Genomic DNA, 21950 nt, shown 5'->3' with positions numbered 1-21950 from the left:
AAAAAAAAAGATAAAAATAATTCAGAAAATAATTCCCTTTGAGTTCATTTAAGGTTTTGAAAATTGAAATTTAATGGTGAAAAATAACTTTGTTTTTGTTGATTTAGATATATCCCCTATGTTTTTCTAAAAGTAGAGATACCTCTATGTTTTGAAATTGATAACATGAGTCCCTTGACCCCGGCCTTTTACGTAGACTAATGGGAAAACACTCAAATGCTCTCATGTTCAATCTCTAATAATAAAAAAAATCCAGATTTGCTTTTCAAAACTAACCAACTTCAACTTTTTTATTAAATTTTTTTAACCCTTCTTGTCAATCTTAAGATTTATCTATTTCAAGTTTTCATCTTTTGAATCTTAAAGAAATATACAATTTTTGAGGAAGTATAAAATGATGAAATGTTGGGAATAAAAATCTTGAATTTTCTACAAAAGAGGCAAGGTAAAAAAATGATGGGTGAAAATAAAGTTGAATAGATTAAAGTTAGTCTAGAGTTTAAGAACTTGAAGGTGAAGAAAATACAAATAAGATTTTTTTGGTAGAGCTGCAAATGATGGGATTTTGGGGATTTTAAGATTTAATGTTAAAGGTTAGTTCTAGGTTGAAAACGATGAATTGAAGTTAAAGATCAGAGAGCTCGAAGAAGATTGATTTTGATAAGGAAATTTTGGATTTTTGGCTAAATGTTGTAGATGAGGGCATTAGAGTTTTTTCTCTGAAAATCTACCTAAAAGAATGAGGTCAAGGGATGAACACCATCAATTCAAAATGTAGGGACATCTCTAATATTTAGTAAAATGTAGGGGGCGTGTCTAAATCACTTTTTTTTTCTCCCAAAAAATTCATAGAATTCTGTCGTCTTCAACCTCGAAGCATGAATCATGTTTTTTCATCCCACGAGGTGAGCCCAAGGACCCTCATAACAAAAACGTGCCACGTAGACACCGTTGTCAATCGCGACCCTTACTCGAGTTCGGATCATATGCACTCAGGGTGGAGGATTGAAACTCTCCTCCCACACCTCAAAAGATGCCACGTAAGCCCAAAAAAATAATAATAACGAATTAATTGCGAAAAATATCTTTTTTCAAATTGGGAATGTTTTTTTTTTTTTTTTTCTTTTGCTTGGCAAGGAAGAAAAGTGCAATAATATTCGAGTCGTAATGAATGCACGTGGTCGTACGCGGCTGACGTAATAAGGGTACAGAATCATAGATTGTTTTCATCGGGATACGCATCAAAAGGATTTGCAGTTATGTGCCCCTTAGTTAGCCGCGTACCCAAGTGCGTATGACGATCGTGTGCAGTCATTATTATTCTAGTCTATAAGTCTATAATATATAATCATTGAAGATCATTCTCTCTCTCTCTCTCTGAAAAGCAGAAACCATCGCCACAATGTCCATCACCATTGATGATCTTCAGCACCCCTCAGATACTCACCAATACTACAACGTCAACATCTTCGAAGATCGGATCAACACAGTCCTCACACATACTCCTTCCATTGTAGACGATTGGATCTTTCAAATCAAACGTATCCATCGTCGCAGACTTAACCATCTGATCGTTGGTCTCGATATCGAATGGCGCCCAAACTTCGGTCGAAACATCAACAACCCTGTCTCCATCTTACAACTCTGCGTCGGTCGTAGATGTCTCATATTTCAAATCTACTACGCATCCTACATCCCTCAATCCCTATTCAATTTTCTTAATAACCCTAATTTCACATTTGTTGGGGTTGGAATCGATAAAGATGTCGAGAAGCTTTTCAACGATTACGAGTTAGAGATAGCTACTATTGTTGATTTACGTCATTTGGCTGAGGAACAGTTGGGTCTGAAGGAACTTAAGAATGCAGGGTTGAAGGGTTTGGCTAAAGAGGTTCTTGGGTTAGAAATTTTGAAACCTAAGTGGGTTACTTTGAGTAGGTGGGATGATTGGTCTCTCACTTACGAACAGATTCAGTACGCTTGCGTCGATGCTTTTGTTTCATTCGAGATCGGTAGGAGGTTGATGAGTGGAAATTATTAGGGTTTTAATAGAATAAGATTTGGGGTTTTTTTTTTTTCTTGTTTCCTAAGTTTGGAAGATCTGAATGATGGTTTCTTGTAAATGTGGTTTCTTATGTCCTCTGTTTTGAAGGGTTGAATGAATCAGCAATGTTTGATTTCTTGGTTTTGGTCTCTGGTATGTTGAAATTCAAGAGATGGGTTCACTGATTTGCGTTTGAATGTTCTTGTTAATTACTTCCATGGCTTCTCTCTCTCTCTCTCTCTCTCTCTCTCTCTCTTGTCTTTATTTTTTTGTTTATCTATGTGAACTATGATTGGAGGATTCTTCAGTAGCTGGAACTGTGGACCGTTTGGCGAAATCAATTAAAATGTGACTTTCCAATGCAAGAAGATGAGATGAAACCCTAAAAATAATCTGGGATATTTTCATCATTAAACAACATAGTTATAAAATTACCAATTTTCATTTCAAACTTTATTGAAATTATGTATGTATCTTTGATTTTTTATTATCAATTTTTATTTTTATTTTGATGGATTTTAGATCCATTAATTTGGAATTCGTATTGATCATAAAAAGAAAAATTGGATGATTAATCTCTTTATTATGTAATTCCTATTATGCTTGAATTTATCTTAATTAATCATACAATATTTTCAGATTTTTTCCAACATTCAGTCCAATAAATTTATGATAATTTTTCTTTTTGTATCCTACTAACTTCCGTGAGGAACACAAGTAGGATTATGGGAATCTAAAGACAAATGGATGAATCAAATGCTTTGGATTTTATCAAAGATGCTAATAGTCGTGTAGACATTGGGATGGTGAGGATGCCTTCGAAAGTCATTAAGAGCAATTTCTTACACCCAATCAGGGACAGAGTTGTAGTGTGGGCAAGTTATGGTTGATGGTAAAGTCATGGTTTTTAAATTCGTCCAAAATCGAAACGTATCATCCGAATTAACTCGGTATCAAAGTTGAATGAAATTAACTCACAGTCATTTTTTATTTGAGATTTACGAGTCACATTCAATTTTTTGATTTGTCTCACGAGACGTCTTAAACATATTGGAAAACTCGTCCAAGATGACTTGGTATCGGAGCTGAATGAGACGAGACGAGATATCGAGTTTAAAAACCATGTGTAAAGTTGAAGAACTTGAAGATCAATGGTTTAGAGGAAAAATTAAATAAAATGATTCATTTTCAATTAGTCTATGAGAGAGTTAGGAGGCAATGTCGTCTTCAAAAAGAAAAATTAAGCAAGGAGGGGGGTGTTAAAAATTGGAGGGAGGTGCAGGGGTGGGGCAAATGGGCATGTAATTAATAGAAAATATAGGGATATCTCAAAGTTGTTTGGGGGCAATTGCCCCCACTGGTCCAAACACCTACTTGAATATAAGAGTTTTAATCATTAATTAGTCTTCCTTCGTTTTATTAAATTGTACTGTTGGATTTCTTGTATATTTCACTAGATAATTAGTAAAACGATAAGTTTTTGACTCAATAATGAACTCTTGTATATTATAAGGAGTTGTTTGTATGTTTCGAAGACTGATGGGTTGAGAAGAAAATTCATAAGTCACGACCAATAGTATCTCGAATAAGAAAAACCCGTGAAAATTGTCAGGATTAATAGAAACTCCCATCAATTCATAATATGCAGAAAGATTACATCCCAAATTAAAATAGTCATTAACTAACAAATAATTAAAAGGAGAATCCTACTCAAATAGAGAAGGTCATTGAATGATTATTTTTTATTTTAACGAATGATCTCGAATTTGAAGAAATTGAGAAGTCAGAGTCTATAAATATAACCTCTAAAGAGGCAAAGGTACATAATTTTTCTTACCCACATCAATATTTTGTCAATTTGATCATTTTTCATTGTAAAAATCCTCTTAATAGGATGGTCAAGGCCGACGTACTCATCCGAGATCCAATTTGTTCGAGGGCTAGAGTTGTTGAAAAACACCCTCACACAATTAATTTCTCTAAATTGTTATTCTGCAGTCCTCTCATACAAAATTAATAAAAATAAAACTCCTTAAATACATTTACCGAATTTAATCAATTTCATAAAATTGCCATTTGTTTGATAGAGGATTGAACAATAATTTTCCTTAAACCTTGAAACCTCGAAACCTCAAGGAAGATAATGGATTTTTGGGAGAAAAAAACAAGGGTTTTTTAACATATTGAAGGCAAAGATGGAGGGTATTGTTGGCAGAAAAAAAAAATCGGGATTTTTTTGGGGAGAAGGTTAAAGATGAGGGTATTTTAATAATTTTATTAGTCTTCGTAAAAAAATACCAAGGTCAAAGGATATGTTATCAATTTAAAAAGAAAGTGAATATCTGAAATATTTAACAAAACATGATCTTTATGAAGCTTCCAATCTAATACCTGATTATTAACGTGATAATAGGTGGCCCACCCTAAGTGAACCATTTGATTTAAGATTTATAAAACAAACAGTCATGCATGTATAATAATTATACTACACCCGGTACTATCTCATCATTCTTCTTCTTTAGCGCCAAAAAGTAAACCTCGGCGAATCAAAACTGCTGTGAGTGAGAGAGAGAGAGTGACTGACTAACCCACCACGCAATCGACGAATCCTAACCGTTGATTTCTTCGGAACTCGAATTATCACCACCGTCACCTCCACCCCATTCGTCGTCAGAAGATGGATCAATACCGCCATGTAGATAAACCGCTTCCCCGACCACCACCTCGTCGTCGGTCTCGGCGTCCGATGGCGTTCAACCGGAACCAACGATCCCGCCGACACTCTGCAACTCTGCGTCGGCCGCCATTGCCTCATTTTCCAGATCACTCACGCCGTCTCAGTTCCAAGAGTCCTTCGAAGATTTCTCTCAGATCCAAAAACCTTACTCGTTGGAATCTGGAATCATTTGGATGCGAAGAAGCTTCAGAGATCGAATCATCGTTTATTGGTACCAATTACAATAGATCTAAGGCATTACGTGGCAATGAGGATGGGAGATCTGAAGCTCGAAAAAGCTTCAATGGAGACTATGGTGAGAGTTGTTCTTGGATTTGGTGGAGTGAAGAAGGTCATATCGATCAGTAGGAGCGATTGGAGTGTTGATTGGCTTAGTCATGATCAAGTCATCAACGCTTGCATCGATGCTTATGTTTCGTTTGAGATTGGAACGCAGTTGCAGGTTTGGGAGTTTCATTAGCGATGATGAGGTTGGCAATCTGGTTATCTTGATTTGAGATTCATATAGTTTTGTTGGAGACATTTTCCCTTAAACGAATAATAAGAGAAGAATTTAAGATGGTTTTTAGTTTTTTCTACTAGTTTTGTGGATTTTGGAGATGAATCTATAGAAGGAAGGATCAAATAGTTTGTATTTAAATCAAAGTTGTTAATTCTTGCACAGAAGTTGGAATATAATAAATGTTTTTGAAGCAATGTGAGTTTCATTCTGTCGTAAATTTTCTTGTTTGATTTCTTGCATGTTTTCACGTTAGATGACTACTAAGCGTTTTAATTAATTAATTTATTTTAATTTCTGTATATATTTTGGAATCCTTAAATACTTTTAAATCCCTAAATAATGTTTCTTGTTAGATTTTGTGTGTTTGTTTGTTTGTTTGTTATAATTTTTTAGTAATTTTATGAAGGGCAATTCTGTAATATATGTTTATTGTGGTTGTTGTTCAAATCAAAGAGCTTGGTAGGGCAGGACCCATAATTCTCAAGCCTTTATAATCTGACCCAGTAACTGAGCCCGGCCCGCCTGGCCTGGCCCGGCCTGCCTGGCCTGGCCCGGCCTGGTACTTGTATTTATAAATTCTGCCACTTATGCCCCATTCTGATTTTTTATTTTATTGTATTTAATTTTCCTAGTTGTATGACCCATATAGCTTGATATCCTGTTAAATGATTCATTTGTACAATAAAATTTCCATAACTGTAAGAATAATTCTAACATTCCAACATTTCTTAATTACATCATGAGTAGTTAATTTTGAATTTCAAAAATCTTTAATATTTATTTTACTCTTGATTTTGTCTCCTTTTTAACAATTATAATGCTCAAACGGATTGATCGATCGTCATTGAGAAAATGATTCAACACAAAGTTGAATCCTAATGGCAATTCATATCCCTTCAAATGGGAGTAAATAAATTTTATAATCAACTTTATCAAACTTGAAATCCAGCCCAAACAAATCGACCTAGGCATTTTAGGGCTGGGCTAAGGTTGGCAGGGACCGGCCCAAATCTGCTATTCTACTGCACTTCAAAGTCCAGACTTGGTGTTGCTTAAATTTATAAAAATATTAAATAAGGTCACAAAACTGATTACTTTTAACACTCACTTTTTGGGTAATATATGGCAAATATATCATAATTTGGAAAGAGTCGTAATAATCTGACTACCCCACAGGCCACACTCAATTGACTCTCTTGAAGTGACAAGTTCGAGAACCGTAGATCTGTACGCCTTGGGATATATGATTCCATTGAGATACACTTTTCATGGGGAAGTGCAGTTTTGTATCCCAAGGCATACAAGTCTATGGTTCCCAAACTTGTCACATCAGGATAGTCGATTGAGTGTGCCATGAGGGGTAGTCAGATTATCACGATTCATTTGGAAAACATTAATGAAACCTTATTAAAAAAAATTGTTGTAGATGTTCAATTAACTCGAATACTTAACAGGCAAGGGCAGAACCAAGACTTCGCCCACAAGGGGGCAATTAACACTGAATTTTTTTTATGGGGGCAATTAAAAGTGAATTTTTTTGTGTGAGGGCATTTAAGAGTGGAAATATTTTTTGGTGGGGGCAATATCAACGGATTTTTTTATCTGTCGAGGGGGCTGGGGGGTAATGCTCCTACTCTCTTAGCTAGCTAGTAGCTACAGTTACTCTTTCTGTCTAGTACTTGAGTTAGAAGCTCGCCCTTTACTAGCTTGGTTGGTAAAGTCGTTTGGTGATCATACCAGAGATCTGCTTTCAAATCTTGGCAATATTGAGTTATAAAACTCATTAAAAACTAGCTTACCAATATAAGAAAACAAAGAAACTCGAATACTTAATTATGGGGTCAGAGTCAACTTGACGAATTATGAGTTGAGTTGGTAAGTCAATGACTTTTGCTCATAATCAACATGTATCATTATTACCAAGTTCTTATTAAAAAAATTGAGGTTAGTTGGTACCGATCTCATTTTCCTCCCTTAAATTCTGTCTAGCTAAAATTTATTTACGACAAACCGAGTCACATCGAAATTTCATAAAACTGAGTCTACTCAACCGAGTTCGAAGGTCAATTGTTAAGAATGGTAGATTGATTGAATTTCAGAAACCCATGATAGTATGAACATGCTGCAAATTGATTCACCTTTTAGTGATTCGCAGTTTCCTCCATTATGAACGAATCTGGTAACATAAGTCTACAATTCCCTATTTTTTATCCTCTTTATGGGCCTATATGGATGCTATGTAGGAAATCATTCACACACAAAAGCAGTGATCATTTAACAATAACTTCCATGTTATTTCAATTGAAAATAAAGAGGCAAAAAAGTTGGAATAAATAATTATTTGAATTAAACTTTTTTTAATATAACGAATAATATCAAAATGAATAAACCCCGAGGGGTTGGCTCAATGGCAATTTCGGACCGATAAACGTTAATTCCTCAGGGGCCACCCTCACTTACTTGGTGCATGTAATGTGTAGGGTGTTGCACGTGCCCCAAGACTAGTTCCTTGACAAGATTATAGTCAATTGATTAGACAAAGCCCAGATACGAGAACAGTCTGGGTCCACTATCTACAGGGATACCCGATTATCAAAATGAACAAATTGTTGGCAATGATGAACATCCTAATAAGGAAAAGAGTTGTGATAATCTGTACACCCCCATCATGGAATCGTAGATCCTTTGCTTCGAGATACACAAGTAAAGATTTATGGTTCTATAACTGCCAAGTCAGGGAGTGTTTGAAAAAAGAGCGTCAGATTATCATTAGTTTAAGGAAACTCTTTGGTGAGTTAAATCATCCAATATAAATATCTTAAAAATTGAATGGATGAAGATGATCGGATTGAACACTTATCAAATTGGTGGCACCCTAGTTCTATTTGGTTTGAATTCATTTATATTTAATTATAAAAAAAATAAAAATAAAAATAAAAATATTTTTGCTAAATAACTTTTATTTATTTACATAAAAGAGAAAATTCACAAAACCATCCGGATCTTTTTGTTCTTTCCCCTTTTAAAAACAATCTCCAACATGATATCTAAATGGTCCCAACCATAGAAGTGGGAATAAGAAGCAATATCTGCCGAAAAGTTAAAAGTTACAAAAGACTTGACAATAATAATAATTTCTGTCAAATCATCTTAAAAATTGATCATAAAAATTCACATATGTATAGTAATAGTATACATCATATGAAAATCATGGAACTTAGTTTCGTATCTTAGGCAGTCAAAAAGAGAGGTATAGTCGTTACTTAAGGCCTACGGAACTAATTCCGTGATTTGACTAATTATTATTGATATGGTAGTTGAAATCTCCAAAGTTAACCATCATCTACTATTTTCATGACTGAATATAATATAATTTATCTTCTACATGTTAGTATACATATCTACATGAATATCAATATGAACACGAATACGTATGCCTATACATATAGGATAGCGTTCGACAAATAATGTTAAGGAGACAACATTGAAAGACAAAATTTGTTCTATATTACATAAAATTTTCGGAATGGGTTGATTTTTTGTGAGGCTGATCTCTATGGTGAGAAGATCATCTTTACTAAAAATTTGTGAAAAAATCGAAATAACAAAAATAATACAATCACACAAACATATAAGGTTTGCATAGTTTGGTAGTATGTGAACAAAACAAAAAGACTTACTATTTTCTTATAAGTTTTATAGTTTAGAGATCTCTATTTATATAATCGAGAGTTACCAAAACAGAGTCTCCCAAAAAGAAAGACCCAAAAAATAGAAAATCCTTAAGAAAATGTTGCACAATTGCCTTTTCGTACTCTTGCAACTTTACGTAGAGCAACAAAATATAAGTCATTTATACAACAAAATCAGCCCAATCTGAAATTTCTAATCCCATCAAAAGTGGTTATAAAATTGATGGTCTACAATTTTAAACCACTTTTGATGGGGTTAGAAATTTCAGATCTTCACACAAAATCAGTCCAATTTGAAACTTCTAACCCATATAGGAGACAAAGGTGTTGTCTCCTTGCTTTCCCATACATTTATGAAGATATGAATATGATTTTATTGTGATAAGTATCTTGAATGGAGTTGACAATTACACCATGAAAATATTGCACAATTATGCTGAAATTCGGCCATATGTGCAATTTTTGTATTTCTGAAAAATAAAACAAGGAAACTAGTATTTTAGGATTTATAAGGTCTAAGTCCCAAACTGTAATTGTAGCAAGGTGAAAGGTCTTCTTCCTTGACCCACTTACCCAATAGGAAGGGAATCATATGAAGACTCATATAGAAAATGGAATTCTCGTAAGACTTTTCGTTCGCAATTTAATGGATTCATCTCATTTGCGAAAGTAGGCATTATTGAACCACATAAATTCTTTTTTATTATTATTATTATCTATTCATCTCATTTGATTTGAATAGATGTTACTTAATTATATTAAATTGTATATAGATGCATCTTTTTGTTCCCCAAATCAACCTAGAGTGTGATACAACTGTAATTTTAAATATTTTTATTCTATCATGTATTGTTTCACGCCTCTGTACAATAATCTATGATACAAGTGATGAATGGCTATAAGTAGCATGGCATTTAAGCAAGACCAACATTCTTTGCAAAGCCTATCACATGGACAAAGACTTTGAACCCTCCAAGAATAAAAACCATCCATTTCATCACCAATTCTATTATTAATGTCCACATCTTCACAAAGATCTCACTTCATCCTTGGAATCAAGAATCAAACTTCATAACCCCAATAAGATGTTCTTACTTGATTCCACCAAAACAAATAGAATGATACAAGAGAAGAAAGAAGAGCCATTAATTCAACAAGGTAAAAGTGGGATTGTAGTAGTTACTCATTCTTCCAATGATGCAACCACTATACACATTTCAAGATATCTCATTAATTCCCCACACCAATTCCCCACCATCATACCATATAGTTCTTCTAGTTACCTGAATAAGGAACAAAATCAAGTTCCCAAATCTCTGTATCACTTTAGATATCCAACTTTCCCATGTATGGGTTCTGAGGATTTCCACACAAAGGAATAAAAAAGCTAAAAAGTTTCTACCCCATTTGCTCAATGAAAATATTCTAAACCCACCAAACCCTAACTTCATTACCCTAATTCAATCCTTCAACAAAAAAGAGTAAAGATATGAGACAAATTAAGAGAAACAAGAACAGAAGACCCAAAAAAAGCTTCATATTTAATTAAGAAACAAATTAATCCCTCCACTTGATAACCACATTCATCATATAGAGATAATCAGTAGGGTATGTGTGTGTTTGTGCAAATGGTGAAATGGGTTATTCTGTTTAAGTATAATCTCCATAAGTCAGTAAGAGAATTACACAATAGAAATTATACGAGTATTAAGGAGAGATATTAGATAGATATAGATGTATCTCATGAACGATATTACAATCTATAAAGTCCAAAGATGTCTCTAATATTCTTCCTTAATACTCGTATACTCTCTATCATTACATACCATTAACATTGATGTCATCTACTCCTCTTTACGCATATCGGAAGGAACGATATCTTGAAGAAGCCCATGATCTCTAAGCAAAGATGTTGCTGATGGAGTGCAAAAACGTCTCTCATGAAGAAAAGTAGGTAAAGATGAAGAAAGTGAAGTCGACGAACCAAAATTTGAAACAGGTATTAAGCTATGGAAATAGGGTTGTTGTTGGTAATGAGTTTGTGTCATTTGCATCGAAGTAGCGAAGGTAGCGGCGGCGGCGGCGTCCACGGCCCCAAAGCTGCCCGAAACTTGTGGGACTACGGCATGGCTTCCTCGTGGCATGATCGGGCTAGGATGAGTGTGTTGGCCTTCATAGGTTGTTACGACGATCGTCGAATCCTCGGACGATCGTTCCACACGCTTCTTCACACTACATGTGCCATTGGTGCAACGGTAGTAGCTCCTAAACAAGAACAAATTATTAATCAATCCAATTAAAACCCATTACAAGTGTGATTATAATATTCCAATTAAAATAAGTGTGATAATAATATTCCAATTTAAACTCATTATACGTATGATAATTTGCATATCAGTAAGCTTTCAAGGACAAAATTAGCAAAGAGAGAGAGAGAGATGGGTAAATTAGTACCTAGCAAAAGGGCTATTTTTCACAGCTTTTTGTCCGTATTTTCTCCATCTGTACCCATCTTCAAGATGATCAACCTCGCTCTTTGTCATGAACGCAAATCTCGGTTCCCTCTGTCGTTTTTTATTCTTGGTTTTGGGTTTTGATCTAAACCCACAAAACATTTAAAATAAAAATCTTAGATTTTCAACACAAAGACCCAATTTTACAAATTTGTGATTAATGAAGTAGTTAATAAAAATCTGAATTATATATCTTTCTAAAGAAAGAGACTTACTGATTCTTAGTGTTCTCTTGTTCATCTTCTTCTTCAGCTACCTTCGTTTGCTCATCGTTGGCTGTTGCTTCGATAGACGATGAAGAGTTCGGCGTCGTCGGAAAATTCAACACCTCAGATGACTCTGGAAGTAAGGAAGTTGTGGTTGTTGTTGGTGGAGGTATCGCTACTGATGATGGTTGTAGCAAATCGAATATAGAATGATTAAAATCATGGATACCAAGTAAGTCCATGAAGCCTAGAGAGCCTTTTTCGTCTTCACACATGTCGAAGATGCTTGATGATGGATAATAATTAGTGGGAATCTGATCGGAAAATGTCGATAACTCGATCGAATTCTCTGGTTCCATTGATTCTTTCTTCTCCATCGATCGATTAAAAGTAAAAATTCCCCATTTTATGTTTGTTGTTTGTGATCTCTCTTTGGGTACTTTGAGAAAGAAAGATAAAGAGGTTGGAAGAGAGAATTTGAGTTTGGTGTGAATGAAGAGCGTGGGGTTCTGGAGTAAAGGCTGGGTTGGGTTGGCCTACTGGCTATTGTCGGTCAGCTTTACGTACGGAACCTGAAGTTGCCGGTGGAACGGATGCAGGATTACATGCTGTCGACAAATTAGTCGACGCTTTCATACGTTGGTTTTGACCACTTAACAGGTTTTTGTGTGAATTGGGTTCCGTTACATGTGAGAGTCCTTATCTTCGCTCGTGTCCATGAGATTCCCCCAATAGATTTTGCATTTTTTTCTTAGCTTATATTTTTTAAAGTTTAAACATTTTTGGGTGCACTTTTTAAAATTGAAATCATAGATAGATCAAATTTTTAATGGTTGAGAGAGTGCCACATCAATCATAATTTGGAAATACATCGTTGAAATGGGGTTAGAAAATTAAAAGTTCAGTGACCGTCCATTTTCAAAGTCATGGATCATTTTAAAATATAATATTAAATTTTTAAAAAAAAATATAATCTACATCACGAGTACAAGAGATTTGTACTATTATTTTCTACAAAAATAATATTTTATGGGTTATAGAAGAAGCGTTATAAGGTACTACAGGAAAATGGGGCTATGGAGGATCCATTCCCTTTGAAACTATGGCTATGATGTATTTGTGGTAGCTCTTGATGCAGTTATACATGGTACTTTATGTTTAATTTTCTAAAAAGTCTAACTAGCCTTACAAAATTTGTAAGGATTTCACCCTTACTAAGTGGCCTTGGGGTCACCTTGTGACATCAAAGAACATGATCCAATTCATCTGGGTTGAAGAGGAAAATTTTTATTGAACTTTAAAAAAAAATATTTTTCACTTTTGAATTTTAATTTTAAAATTTGGAGTTAGGTTGAAGTTTGATAGTTGTCCATTTTTTAAAATCTTTGATCAAGTCCAAAAGATTTTTTCTAATTTGAGTTTTTTGATGAAATTTAAAGGATTGTGGTGTTGGATTGCTGATGTGATAATCCATTTGAGCAATGGAAAAAGTAAATCACATTCGTAGAATAGATATAAAGATGATATCAACCATTTGATGCATTCAATTAGTTCAAACATAGAGAACGTCCCACCATTCAATAAAATCAGCATTACCATAACAAACAAGACCCAAACCTAAAAAAGGGAGGGTATAGGAGATGCGTTCTCATGTTGATATCCTGAAGATGACTAACTTGATATCAAGATGGTTGTGACTTTGGAAGGTATCACATAAGGAAAAGGAAGATTTGAGCTACTATTTACAAAGATAGTTGTTACAGAGACAAATATATCAAAACCACTCTCAACTCTATAGGCTAACAACACTATACTTCTTATGTTAGATTTGCAAACTATCAAAAGACGCATGCGACTTAACATTTCATAATCCTTACAATTTTTTCCTGTTGTCATATGTCATCATCTTGCTAGAGATACATTTAAGGCAGATTACACTACAATTAAAAAAAAAAAAAAAAAAAAAAATCCTTACTTCTATAAATAGTTGAGCAATGAAAACAAATTTGCAGAATTTTCACTTTTCTAAATTGTAACTCCTTTGAATTATCGACTGATTTGAATATTGAGGCATTTTTGTATGAACCACTACAAGTCAAGGAGTTCTACAACCATTACCACTAGATCCAAGAGGTAAGGAATGACAACCAAAGATGAATCAAATAAAAGATTCCACAATCATAATTTAAAGTTCATCAAGTCAACTTGAAACTAGATCGAGTTACAATCAACTCAATTGATCAACTAACTCCCCCTCTACTCTCCTGATGTGGCTGTGCATAGAACCATTTTTCTGTCCCGAGATACACAATTGCACATCCCAAGGAAAAAAAAAAAAAAAAAAAGAATTTATAGTTATATGCACAATCGCGTCAAAAGAGTAGATGGGTAGTGTGTATCAGAGGGGGAATCAAAAAATCGTGGCTCTTTGATTAAATCAAATTGATAGGTTACCCACCAGGGTGAGGGCTCAGCAGTAAGACGTAGCAACAAGGGTTCGCTCCCCCTAGTTGTGAACTCAAAAACAAATACTTACAAGTCCCCCTAATTAAAATGGACCGCGTAGTTGTTGGCTCATGATGGACCCCATGTAATTATAGTCTCACCAATGTGAGGAATTCTCCATGGGTCACCAAAAATGAAACGTTACATATCATGAAATTAGTTCATGAAAAACTATGGTACCACAAACAGTCCAACTTCACGTATTGGCTAAATATAAATATAAAAGGAATAAAAAGGAAGAAAGAAAGAAAAAAAAATATATATGAGCTTTCAAACGTGTGAATCAATTGTCCCCACGTACCGTCGGTGGAAATAGCAGAAATTTCTGAAAAGTAGAAAAAGGAGAAAAATACCTACATTGTCGTAACCGTGTGAATAAGAAGTTTCTGCACGTGTGGTCCACATCTGACACAACGATAGCGTTATGACACGATGTCCGAGTCTAAATCTCTCGCTTCCCGACAGCCCAACCACCACCTAAAGCGAGTTTTCTATTTATGTCCATTTTTTAAATATAAAATTCATATTTCTTTTTTACAATGTCCTTTTTCTTCCTTCTTCCTTCCTAATCTAAAATAAATTATGTTACCTCATTTTGTTTTTGTCAAAAGTAGGTGTCACAATGTTTTTGATAGGTTAGTTTGTTTTTATAAATGAATATAATATTAGTGCATAAGTTTATAGTGTAAATGATAATTTTTAGAGAAAAAATTAAATTGAAAAAAAAGATTATAAATAAATATATTGAAATGATAATTTATTTACAATCATTTTACCTAAAGATGGAGACATTGAAAAAGAATCGTGACGCATGCATGCGATTTTGGTACACGGTTGGGTACGCAGCTAACGTGGCAAAGACACAGAACCATGGATCTTTTTCTCAGGATACACAAGAAAAAGATGTCGGGTTCTGTGTCCTTGCCATGTCAGTTGTGTATCAAAGTCGCGCGCGTTCATCATTATTGATTGAAAACAATATATAATGACAAAAGAAAGAAAAAAAAAGGTTAGAAAAATAAAGATTTTTGTAAGCAAGAAATTGAGGAGATTACAATCTCTTGGACAGAGTCACATAATTCTCCATTTTTTTTGTTGATTAAATCGAGAATCAATAAATTAATCGATAATTTATTAATTAACAATGGAATCGTAACATATTTATCCTCTACCTCAAAATTTTATTTTCTTCAACATTTAAATTTCAATAACATTATTGGGTTTTTTTTAGGGAGGATGAAGATGATGGATTTTGGTATTAAAAAAAAATGTTAGAACCATCATTTGCATATTCCCGAATTGTTCTTGAACTTTTTTATAAAAAATGTCTATCATTATCCGAATTAATTGAATTGAAATTGTGGATGCCGATTTTTGTAATTGACCTTGAGATTTAATTTTTAGTAAAATTATTCACCAATAAATCATAGAAATAATAGTAAAAATAACAAAAAAGAGAAAGAACACAAAGAGATTTTTTACGTGGTTCGGCAAACGTGCCTACGTTCACGAGTTTGGGAAGTCGTTTCACTATATATCTCGGATTTACATAGCCTCTTCTCCCCTTCTCCATCTTTCCTCCTCCCCTTTTACAATAGCCTCACAGTTTTTTAATAGAAAAATCTTAATTAGAATTTTAAACCTAATCAAGTTATAATTGACCACATTGCCCCTTATCGTAATTAACAATTACATAACAAGGAAAATAATCCTTTTAAATTTGGAATCTTCCCTAATAAGGTAGAACTCTATTAAAATAATGCCACGTGTCCACCTCAAAATGTGCATTGATGATGCGAATGGATGATCCGGATAGGAGACAATTTTATCCCTCCACAAAACCTCTTCAAATAATGATTGAATTTGAATTTTGTTTCTATGTTTGTAGGAACATGTAAAAAATATCTCTAATTCAAAAAGTACATTGATTGACAAACAATTAAGAAAATCAATGATTGAGCAATTCGAAAGATGAAGCTCCCTTTAAGTGTCGAATTTGGACCCCGAGAACAAAATGATGATGGACACAATCTCTGATCGAATACATGCGAAATATGATTAGATAGGACGTGAAGTCTCATATACACATAGCTAAGCTGTAAGGATGGTTACACATGGAGCTTCAAAGTTGTCACGTGTCTACATTTTCGAGAGTGACATAAATAGAATGTCATGCATTATGACCAATCCTACATGAATTTTATAAATAAGCAATTAATAAGGGTAATTAGATGATATCTAATTACCTTTCAAAAAAATAAAATTAAATGAAGACAACTGTAAGAAATTTGAAATAAAGAAACCCCTACATTCTAACAAAATTGTTAGTCACTTGATTGTCAAAGTGATTCACAATATCCATGAGTCAAGATGAGAAGCAAGCATCTTCGTTTACAAATTGAGGGGAACTTGTCCAATAGAATTACAACCCACACCATTCTTATATTAGTCCTAGATTATTTAAGTGGAGATTTTTTTTGGTGTGCTATAAGACATGAATATATCTTAATTAGATCAAAGAAAAATTTATTAAAAAACATATTTATACATGGGGCATAGCAAAGGTGAGTTGATGAGATTGAAAAGTGTAAGGCGAAAAATAAAACTTGAAATGACTGCATTCCTAAAAGAGTCGTGGTTTTCTGACGCCACCTCTGACACACACCCCTTGACATGGCATGGGCTAGAACCATAGATTTTTCTCTCTTGGGATACACAATTGTACATCTGCATAAATATATGTAGTTGTATATCCCGAGAAAAAAAATCTATGATTTTAGCATATGCCACATTAGAGGGCGTATAGGGGAGTATGTCAGAGCGGAGTGTAAAAAAAATCATTACTCTTCCTAAAAAGGTTGGAATACCACTAATGAACTAAGTGAAAATCTATTGAAATGTTTGATTGTGTTAATGAAAGCCAAAATAAGATCCAATTAGTAGGTGTATTGAGTAAAATGTTGCACTTTTTTTTATATCTATAGTCAAATGTTAAACTTGATTGTATGGATAAGGTCTTGGACTTGTAAAATGGCAACTTTGTGCAATGTTGCCGTAGAGGACCATTTCTTCGTGCCTTCTATTGAGTGAAAATGATTCTCCACCTCTTGTGGCTCAATGAAGTTATTAACTGGTCACTTACAGTCCCTTTCTTTCGTCATCAACAATTGTATTTGACGACCATCATTTTCAGAAGTGTATTGAGATAGGGTGGCATGTGAACCTCCCTTACCAATTCACACAGAGATCCACTTATTCGACAAAATAAGAGAGGGTGACTACTAGAGGTGCCAACTATTTTAATTGGTAAGGTCTTTGAGTTATGATATACTAGAGATGGGGAGTTCAAATCTTGCAAGCATTGGGTTAATGAACTCATTAAAAACAAACTCATCGACGGATTTTTTGTAGGGTGTCGATACTATGTCCTAAAATCTTACCACGTGGCCTATGGGCGCTTAATTAAGTGGCATTTTGCACATTCCTTATAGCATCTCTGACGCAACACCCTCTTCCTATACCCATAAATGAGTGTTTTAGGTAGTAATTATGGATATCCATGTGATATGCACTCCAATTATGCTTCCCTTAAATTTTTTAAGGAAAATGCTGAAATGACATTGGGTATTTACTGCGATTCTCACAAGTTTGGAATGGGATGTACACATAATCAGAGATGTGTTTTCTCGCGATACGAGTAAAAATTATCTACGGTTATGTATGCATCTCCACATCAGATTTGTGAGAATCATAGTAAATCCTGTGTCACCCCAACACGACTCATTTTTTAATTCAATTCAAATTTAAATTTTTTTAAAATTAACGTTTTTTCAACATAACTACTTGAAATTTTTTTCCTCCGAAAAGGAAGGGTAGTCAAGTGAGAGCCCTTTTTTGGGTATAGAAAATGTCTAAATTGAAAAAATGGAGAGGGATGGGTCCTGGGTTGGAGATGAAATTTTCGGGCTCCATTACCCATATCGACATTTGAGAGTTGATGGGTAAAGAGAAAGGTACTACGTTGGAGTTGCTCTTTATAGCCCCATCTACAATAAGACTAAAATTGATGTAGTTTAGATCATGATACCATTAATTTGGTACCAATATGAGTAGAATTAGATGAGACCCACAATTGATAGTTAATTGAATTTTATGGATTCTTATTCAGGGGCCGAAATTATTGAATTAAATTGAAAACGTTTCGGATTTTGAGTTTAATCCAATCCATTGACAGCTGTAGAACTACAAGTCGATTTCCTACACTGTTACAAAGCATCTTCACAGCTCAGGTGCAACCATCTCATTCTCTAACCACGTGTCATTTTTACGCGGTTTCCGTATTTTCTACGTTTCTTCTCTTGCTTGTTTTAGACGCTCTCTAGATTTTCTTTCCTTGATAAAATTAATATCAAGCTGCGTTGGACGCAAAAGTGTTCACTGACCAATACATTTGTATTTATGTGTTTCTAATTAAAATAAGAAGGTAGATTGGACCATCATTTTTATTTTTTATGAAAAAAATAAAAGAGATTAGTTACAAATTATTCCTTTGTTGTTAAATTTTTTGGAATAAGAGATTAGTTAATTAAATTGAATTGAAAATTAATTAATTAATCATTTAATAAAATAAAATTTTTATTTGTTTATCTTAAAAAAAATATTTTATTTTTAAAATTTTTAGAGATTTACATATGAATTAGAGTGATGTTAGCAAAGGTTGGTGTGACAATAGAATATCTCAAATTTAAATTCTACCCAATCTTTAGAAGAGTCGTGCTGAGATGACATTGGATTTACTGTAATTTTTCTATTTTTGACGTGCAGGTGGGCACATATTCGTAAATATTTTCTCGTGAAATGAGTAAACACATCTACGATTATGTTCACACCTCCTCGTTAGAAATGTAAAAATTGAATTATTTGAATTTAGACCATAAAATTAAAGTTTGGGTCTTGTTATTAATTTGTAATTTATAAACAAGTTTATGAGTGTAGACTATTTTGCTTAGGAGATAAAAGTGAGGAGCTAAAATAGAAATAAAATTAAATTTATAGGGTTTACTTTCAATTAATTTAGAAATTGAAGTTCAAGTCAGGATCATAGAACCTAGTTTGGAGTTTGACTACAATAACTAGTCTCCGCTACGTATCGGTTAAAAGTGGGACCGAACGATATTGATGGGTCAAGATCTTGAAAAGGGGTTACGTTGAACTCGTACCCGAAAGGCCAAACTGAATTGGTCCCCATATATATTACGTGTCGTATTTTATTAAATTTCGTACATTTCGTATCTGTATCGGACGCACATGATCTTAGCCATACTTATTAGATTTTGTTTTTCTCACGGTACAACATGGCTGCATCATGGAATATCACTTTTTGGCCCCATTGCCCCCATTTAATGTGCACCACGTCTCTCCTTTCGGCCATTAAAGGGACCATCACAAGAAACTGCATAGGATGGGGACCTCGATTTGTATTTTTTTTCTTAATTTTTATTTTTTTCCATTTGGAGCATAATTTGATAGGAGGAAAATGCTGAAGTAACATTGAAATTGACATTATTTCACACATTGTCGATGTAAATGTGTGTTCAGAATCATAAATATTTTTCATCGAGATATGCATTAGAGTCATCTATGGTTATGTGCACATCAATGTGTTAAATGACTTTTCATTGAGACACTTTTAAGGAGCATCTATGGTTCTGTGCACACCAATATGTGAAATGACGCTAATTTCAATGTTAATCGAGCATGACTTTTGATAGAAATCAAGAAAAATATCTTTGATCTTGTATGAAATTTTTATTTAGTTTGTTGTGACATGAACCTGTCAATCGAGATTAGTAGAGTTGAATTTATGTTTTTTCTTCACATTGTCTTGGGTCTTGGATTAAATTTATTAAGAATGTTTTAATCTATTATGCTTAATTTAAAATATAGAATAATGTTTAAAATAGTGATACCAAACAACTACTTACTCATTAATTATGTATTGAGGTATAAAATACTATTCAACTCACTAATATTTTATGATAAATTCAATTACCGTAGATTACATGATCTTTACAACGTGATGGGTGTATTATTAAGTGTTCACACTACCTATGCTTTAATAAACAAGTGTCATGTCTCTATATTTGTATTTATGATGCATTGAATCATAATACGTATTCAAGGTCCTGTTAATGGGATTATTAGTGATTTTATATTTTATTCTTATTCTTACGTCATCGATGATTCTATTTCTAGAACGATAGATTAATGTTGACATCAAACACTAATGATGGTCTTAAATTAAATTAGTTGTTATAAGAATCTCTCTTTTATATAAATATATAGAAGAGAGAGAGAGAGAGAGAGAGAGAGAGAGAGAGAGAGAGAGAGAGAGAGAGTTGTAATTTTCTGACTTGAAAATTTTCACATGTTCTGTACATAGTAAGGAATTAGAATCATAGATATTTTTTTTCGAGATACACAAAAAAAATCAATAGTTCTAGTACCTTCCATTATTAATCGAGTATAGACAGAGTGAAAATTTTTTAGTCTCAAAATTATTAGCGATATATATATATATATACTTTTTATAAAGGAGTAATATACATTATATTATGTTGGTATGAGAGAGGCCAAAGAGCTGATTGCGGCATTGTAGGTTTTTCTCTTAATATTATATAATTTATTTAATTTTAAAATAATGTGGGATTGAATTAGAGGGTCAAATATAAAATCGAATTGAATCATAATGAAGTTGATGAGATAAGGAGGCGAGGACCACCAAATGGAAAAGTCAAAGTCAGCAACTGTTGGTCAGAGAGGTTTGGAGATGGTCAAATCACTCAAAATATAAAAGACAAAAATTAATATTCCATGTGAGGACAAAGTCAGCTTCAACTGACATTTAAAAGCTTTTGTTCTTACACGGCATTAATTAAGAAATCTTACTTTTTTGACATCCAACTTCCCAACGTCTTCATATGAGAGAGAGAGAGAGAGTCAGTCAGCCAGAGAGAGAGAGAGAGAGAGAAAGAGAGAGATGCGTGGTAGGACCTGTGAGACAGAAGATGGGCCCACATAGAAGGAGAAGTGGACCACATGAAAGCCACGCAGAACCTACCATGCGAAGGATCCCAGTTCAAACGTCTTCAGATATTTCTTAAACCAAAAAAGTCAATATGGTCAAACTATATCTTATCTCGAAGTTGGTGGGTGTATGGAACTGATGGTAGACATGTCCAATTTAATTATCCTATTTTGAATATTGAATGTTCGTGAATGAGGGGGTGGGTGTGATATTGAATTTTCTTTCATGTTAAATTTATTTTTTGTTCAACGAATTTTGTTATCACACTTCGACGATCAAATTAATATAGTCTCTAATAAAGTAACATTGTCAGGGTTAAAGATTTTAATCGACTTAATTCATCGGATGTCGATTGCTTGTTTGGAAAGCATGTAATGTCTATTATTTCGATTATATATATATAGGGAGCGGTTCAGCAACCCTTATATGGTGCCACACATTTTTTGAAACATGGGTTACAAGTTTTGAAATGATCTGATTTTTTGTGAGGATGATTTCTATGATGAGGAGATCATCATCACCAAAAATCAGCCTATTCTAAAACTTCTAATCCCATCAAAAGTGATTTACAAAAATTGGATGGTCCACGATTCTTCAACTTGTAAACTTGGGTTAGAAGTTTCAAAATGAACTGATTTTTGGTGAGGATGATTTCTTCACTGTA

General features: G+C 33.7%; 2 protein-coding genes across 2 annotated transcripts; one reads left to right on the top strand and one right to left on the bottom strand.

Annotated features, from left to right (window-relative positions):
- The first annotated feature begins 1350 nt into the window (after positions 1-1350).
- Positions 1351-2180, top strand: LOC147383564 (3'-5' exonuclease-like). The gene has a single exon (XM_086429469.1). The coding sequence runs from the start codon at positions 1403-1405 to the stop codon at positions 2039-2041; it is 639 nt and encodes a 212-aa protein (XP_086285595.1). The 5' UTR covers positions 1351-1402; the 3' UTR covers positions 2042-2180.
- An 8312-nt stretch (positions 2181-10492) lies between these two features.
- LOC147383563 (WRKY transcription factor 68-like) lies at positions 10493-12187 on the bottom strand. The gene is made up of 3 exons (XM_086429252.1): positions 11704-12187; positions 11430-11573; positions 10493-11240 (listed from the first exon to the last, which is right to left on the bottom strand). The coding sequence occupies exons 1-3, from the start codon at positions 12069-12071 to the stop codon at positions 10820-10822; spliced, it is 933 nt and encodes a 310-aa protein (XP_086285378.1). The 5' UTR covers positions 12072-12187; the 3' UTR covers positions 10493-10819.
- Between the last annotated feature and the right edge of the window lie 9763 nt (positions 12188-21950).

Source organism: Akebia trifoliata, chromosome 16 (assembly GCF_017979445.1).
Source record: "Akebia trifoliata isolate Shusen 1 chromosome 16, ASM1797944v1, whole genome shotgun sequence".
In the NCBI taxonomy this organism is placed as follows: domain Eukaryota; kingdom Viridiplantae; phylum Streptophyta; class Magnoliopsida; order Ranunculales; family Lardizabalaceae; genus Akebia; species Akebia trifoliata.
This window is presented reverse-complemented; position numbering and strand designations above follow the sequence as displayed.

Bases quoted from the DNA above. Each gene is read 5' to 3' on its own strand.
- LOC147383564 (XM_086429469.1), top strand. From the start codon at position 1,403: ATGTCCATCACCATTGATGATCTTCAGCACCCCTCAGATACTCACCAA.
- LOC147383563 (XM_086429252.1), bottom strand. From the start codon at position 12,071: ATGGAGAAGAAAGAATCAATGGAACCAGAGAATTCGATCGAGTTATCG. The intron at 11,574-11,703 runs GTAAGTCTCTTT...TTGTGGGTTTAG, and splicing joins CAAGAGAACACTAAGAATCA to ATCAAAACCCAAAACCAAGA. The intron at 11,241-11,429 runs GTACTAATTTAC...GTTCTTGTTTAG, and splicing joins AAAAATAGCCCTTTTGCTAG to GAGCTACTACCGTTGCACCA.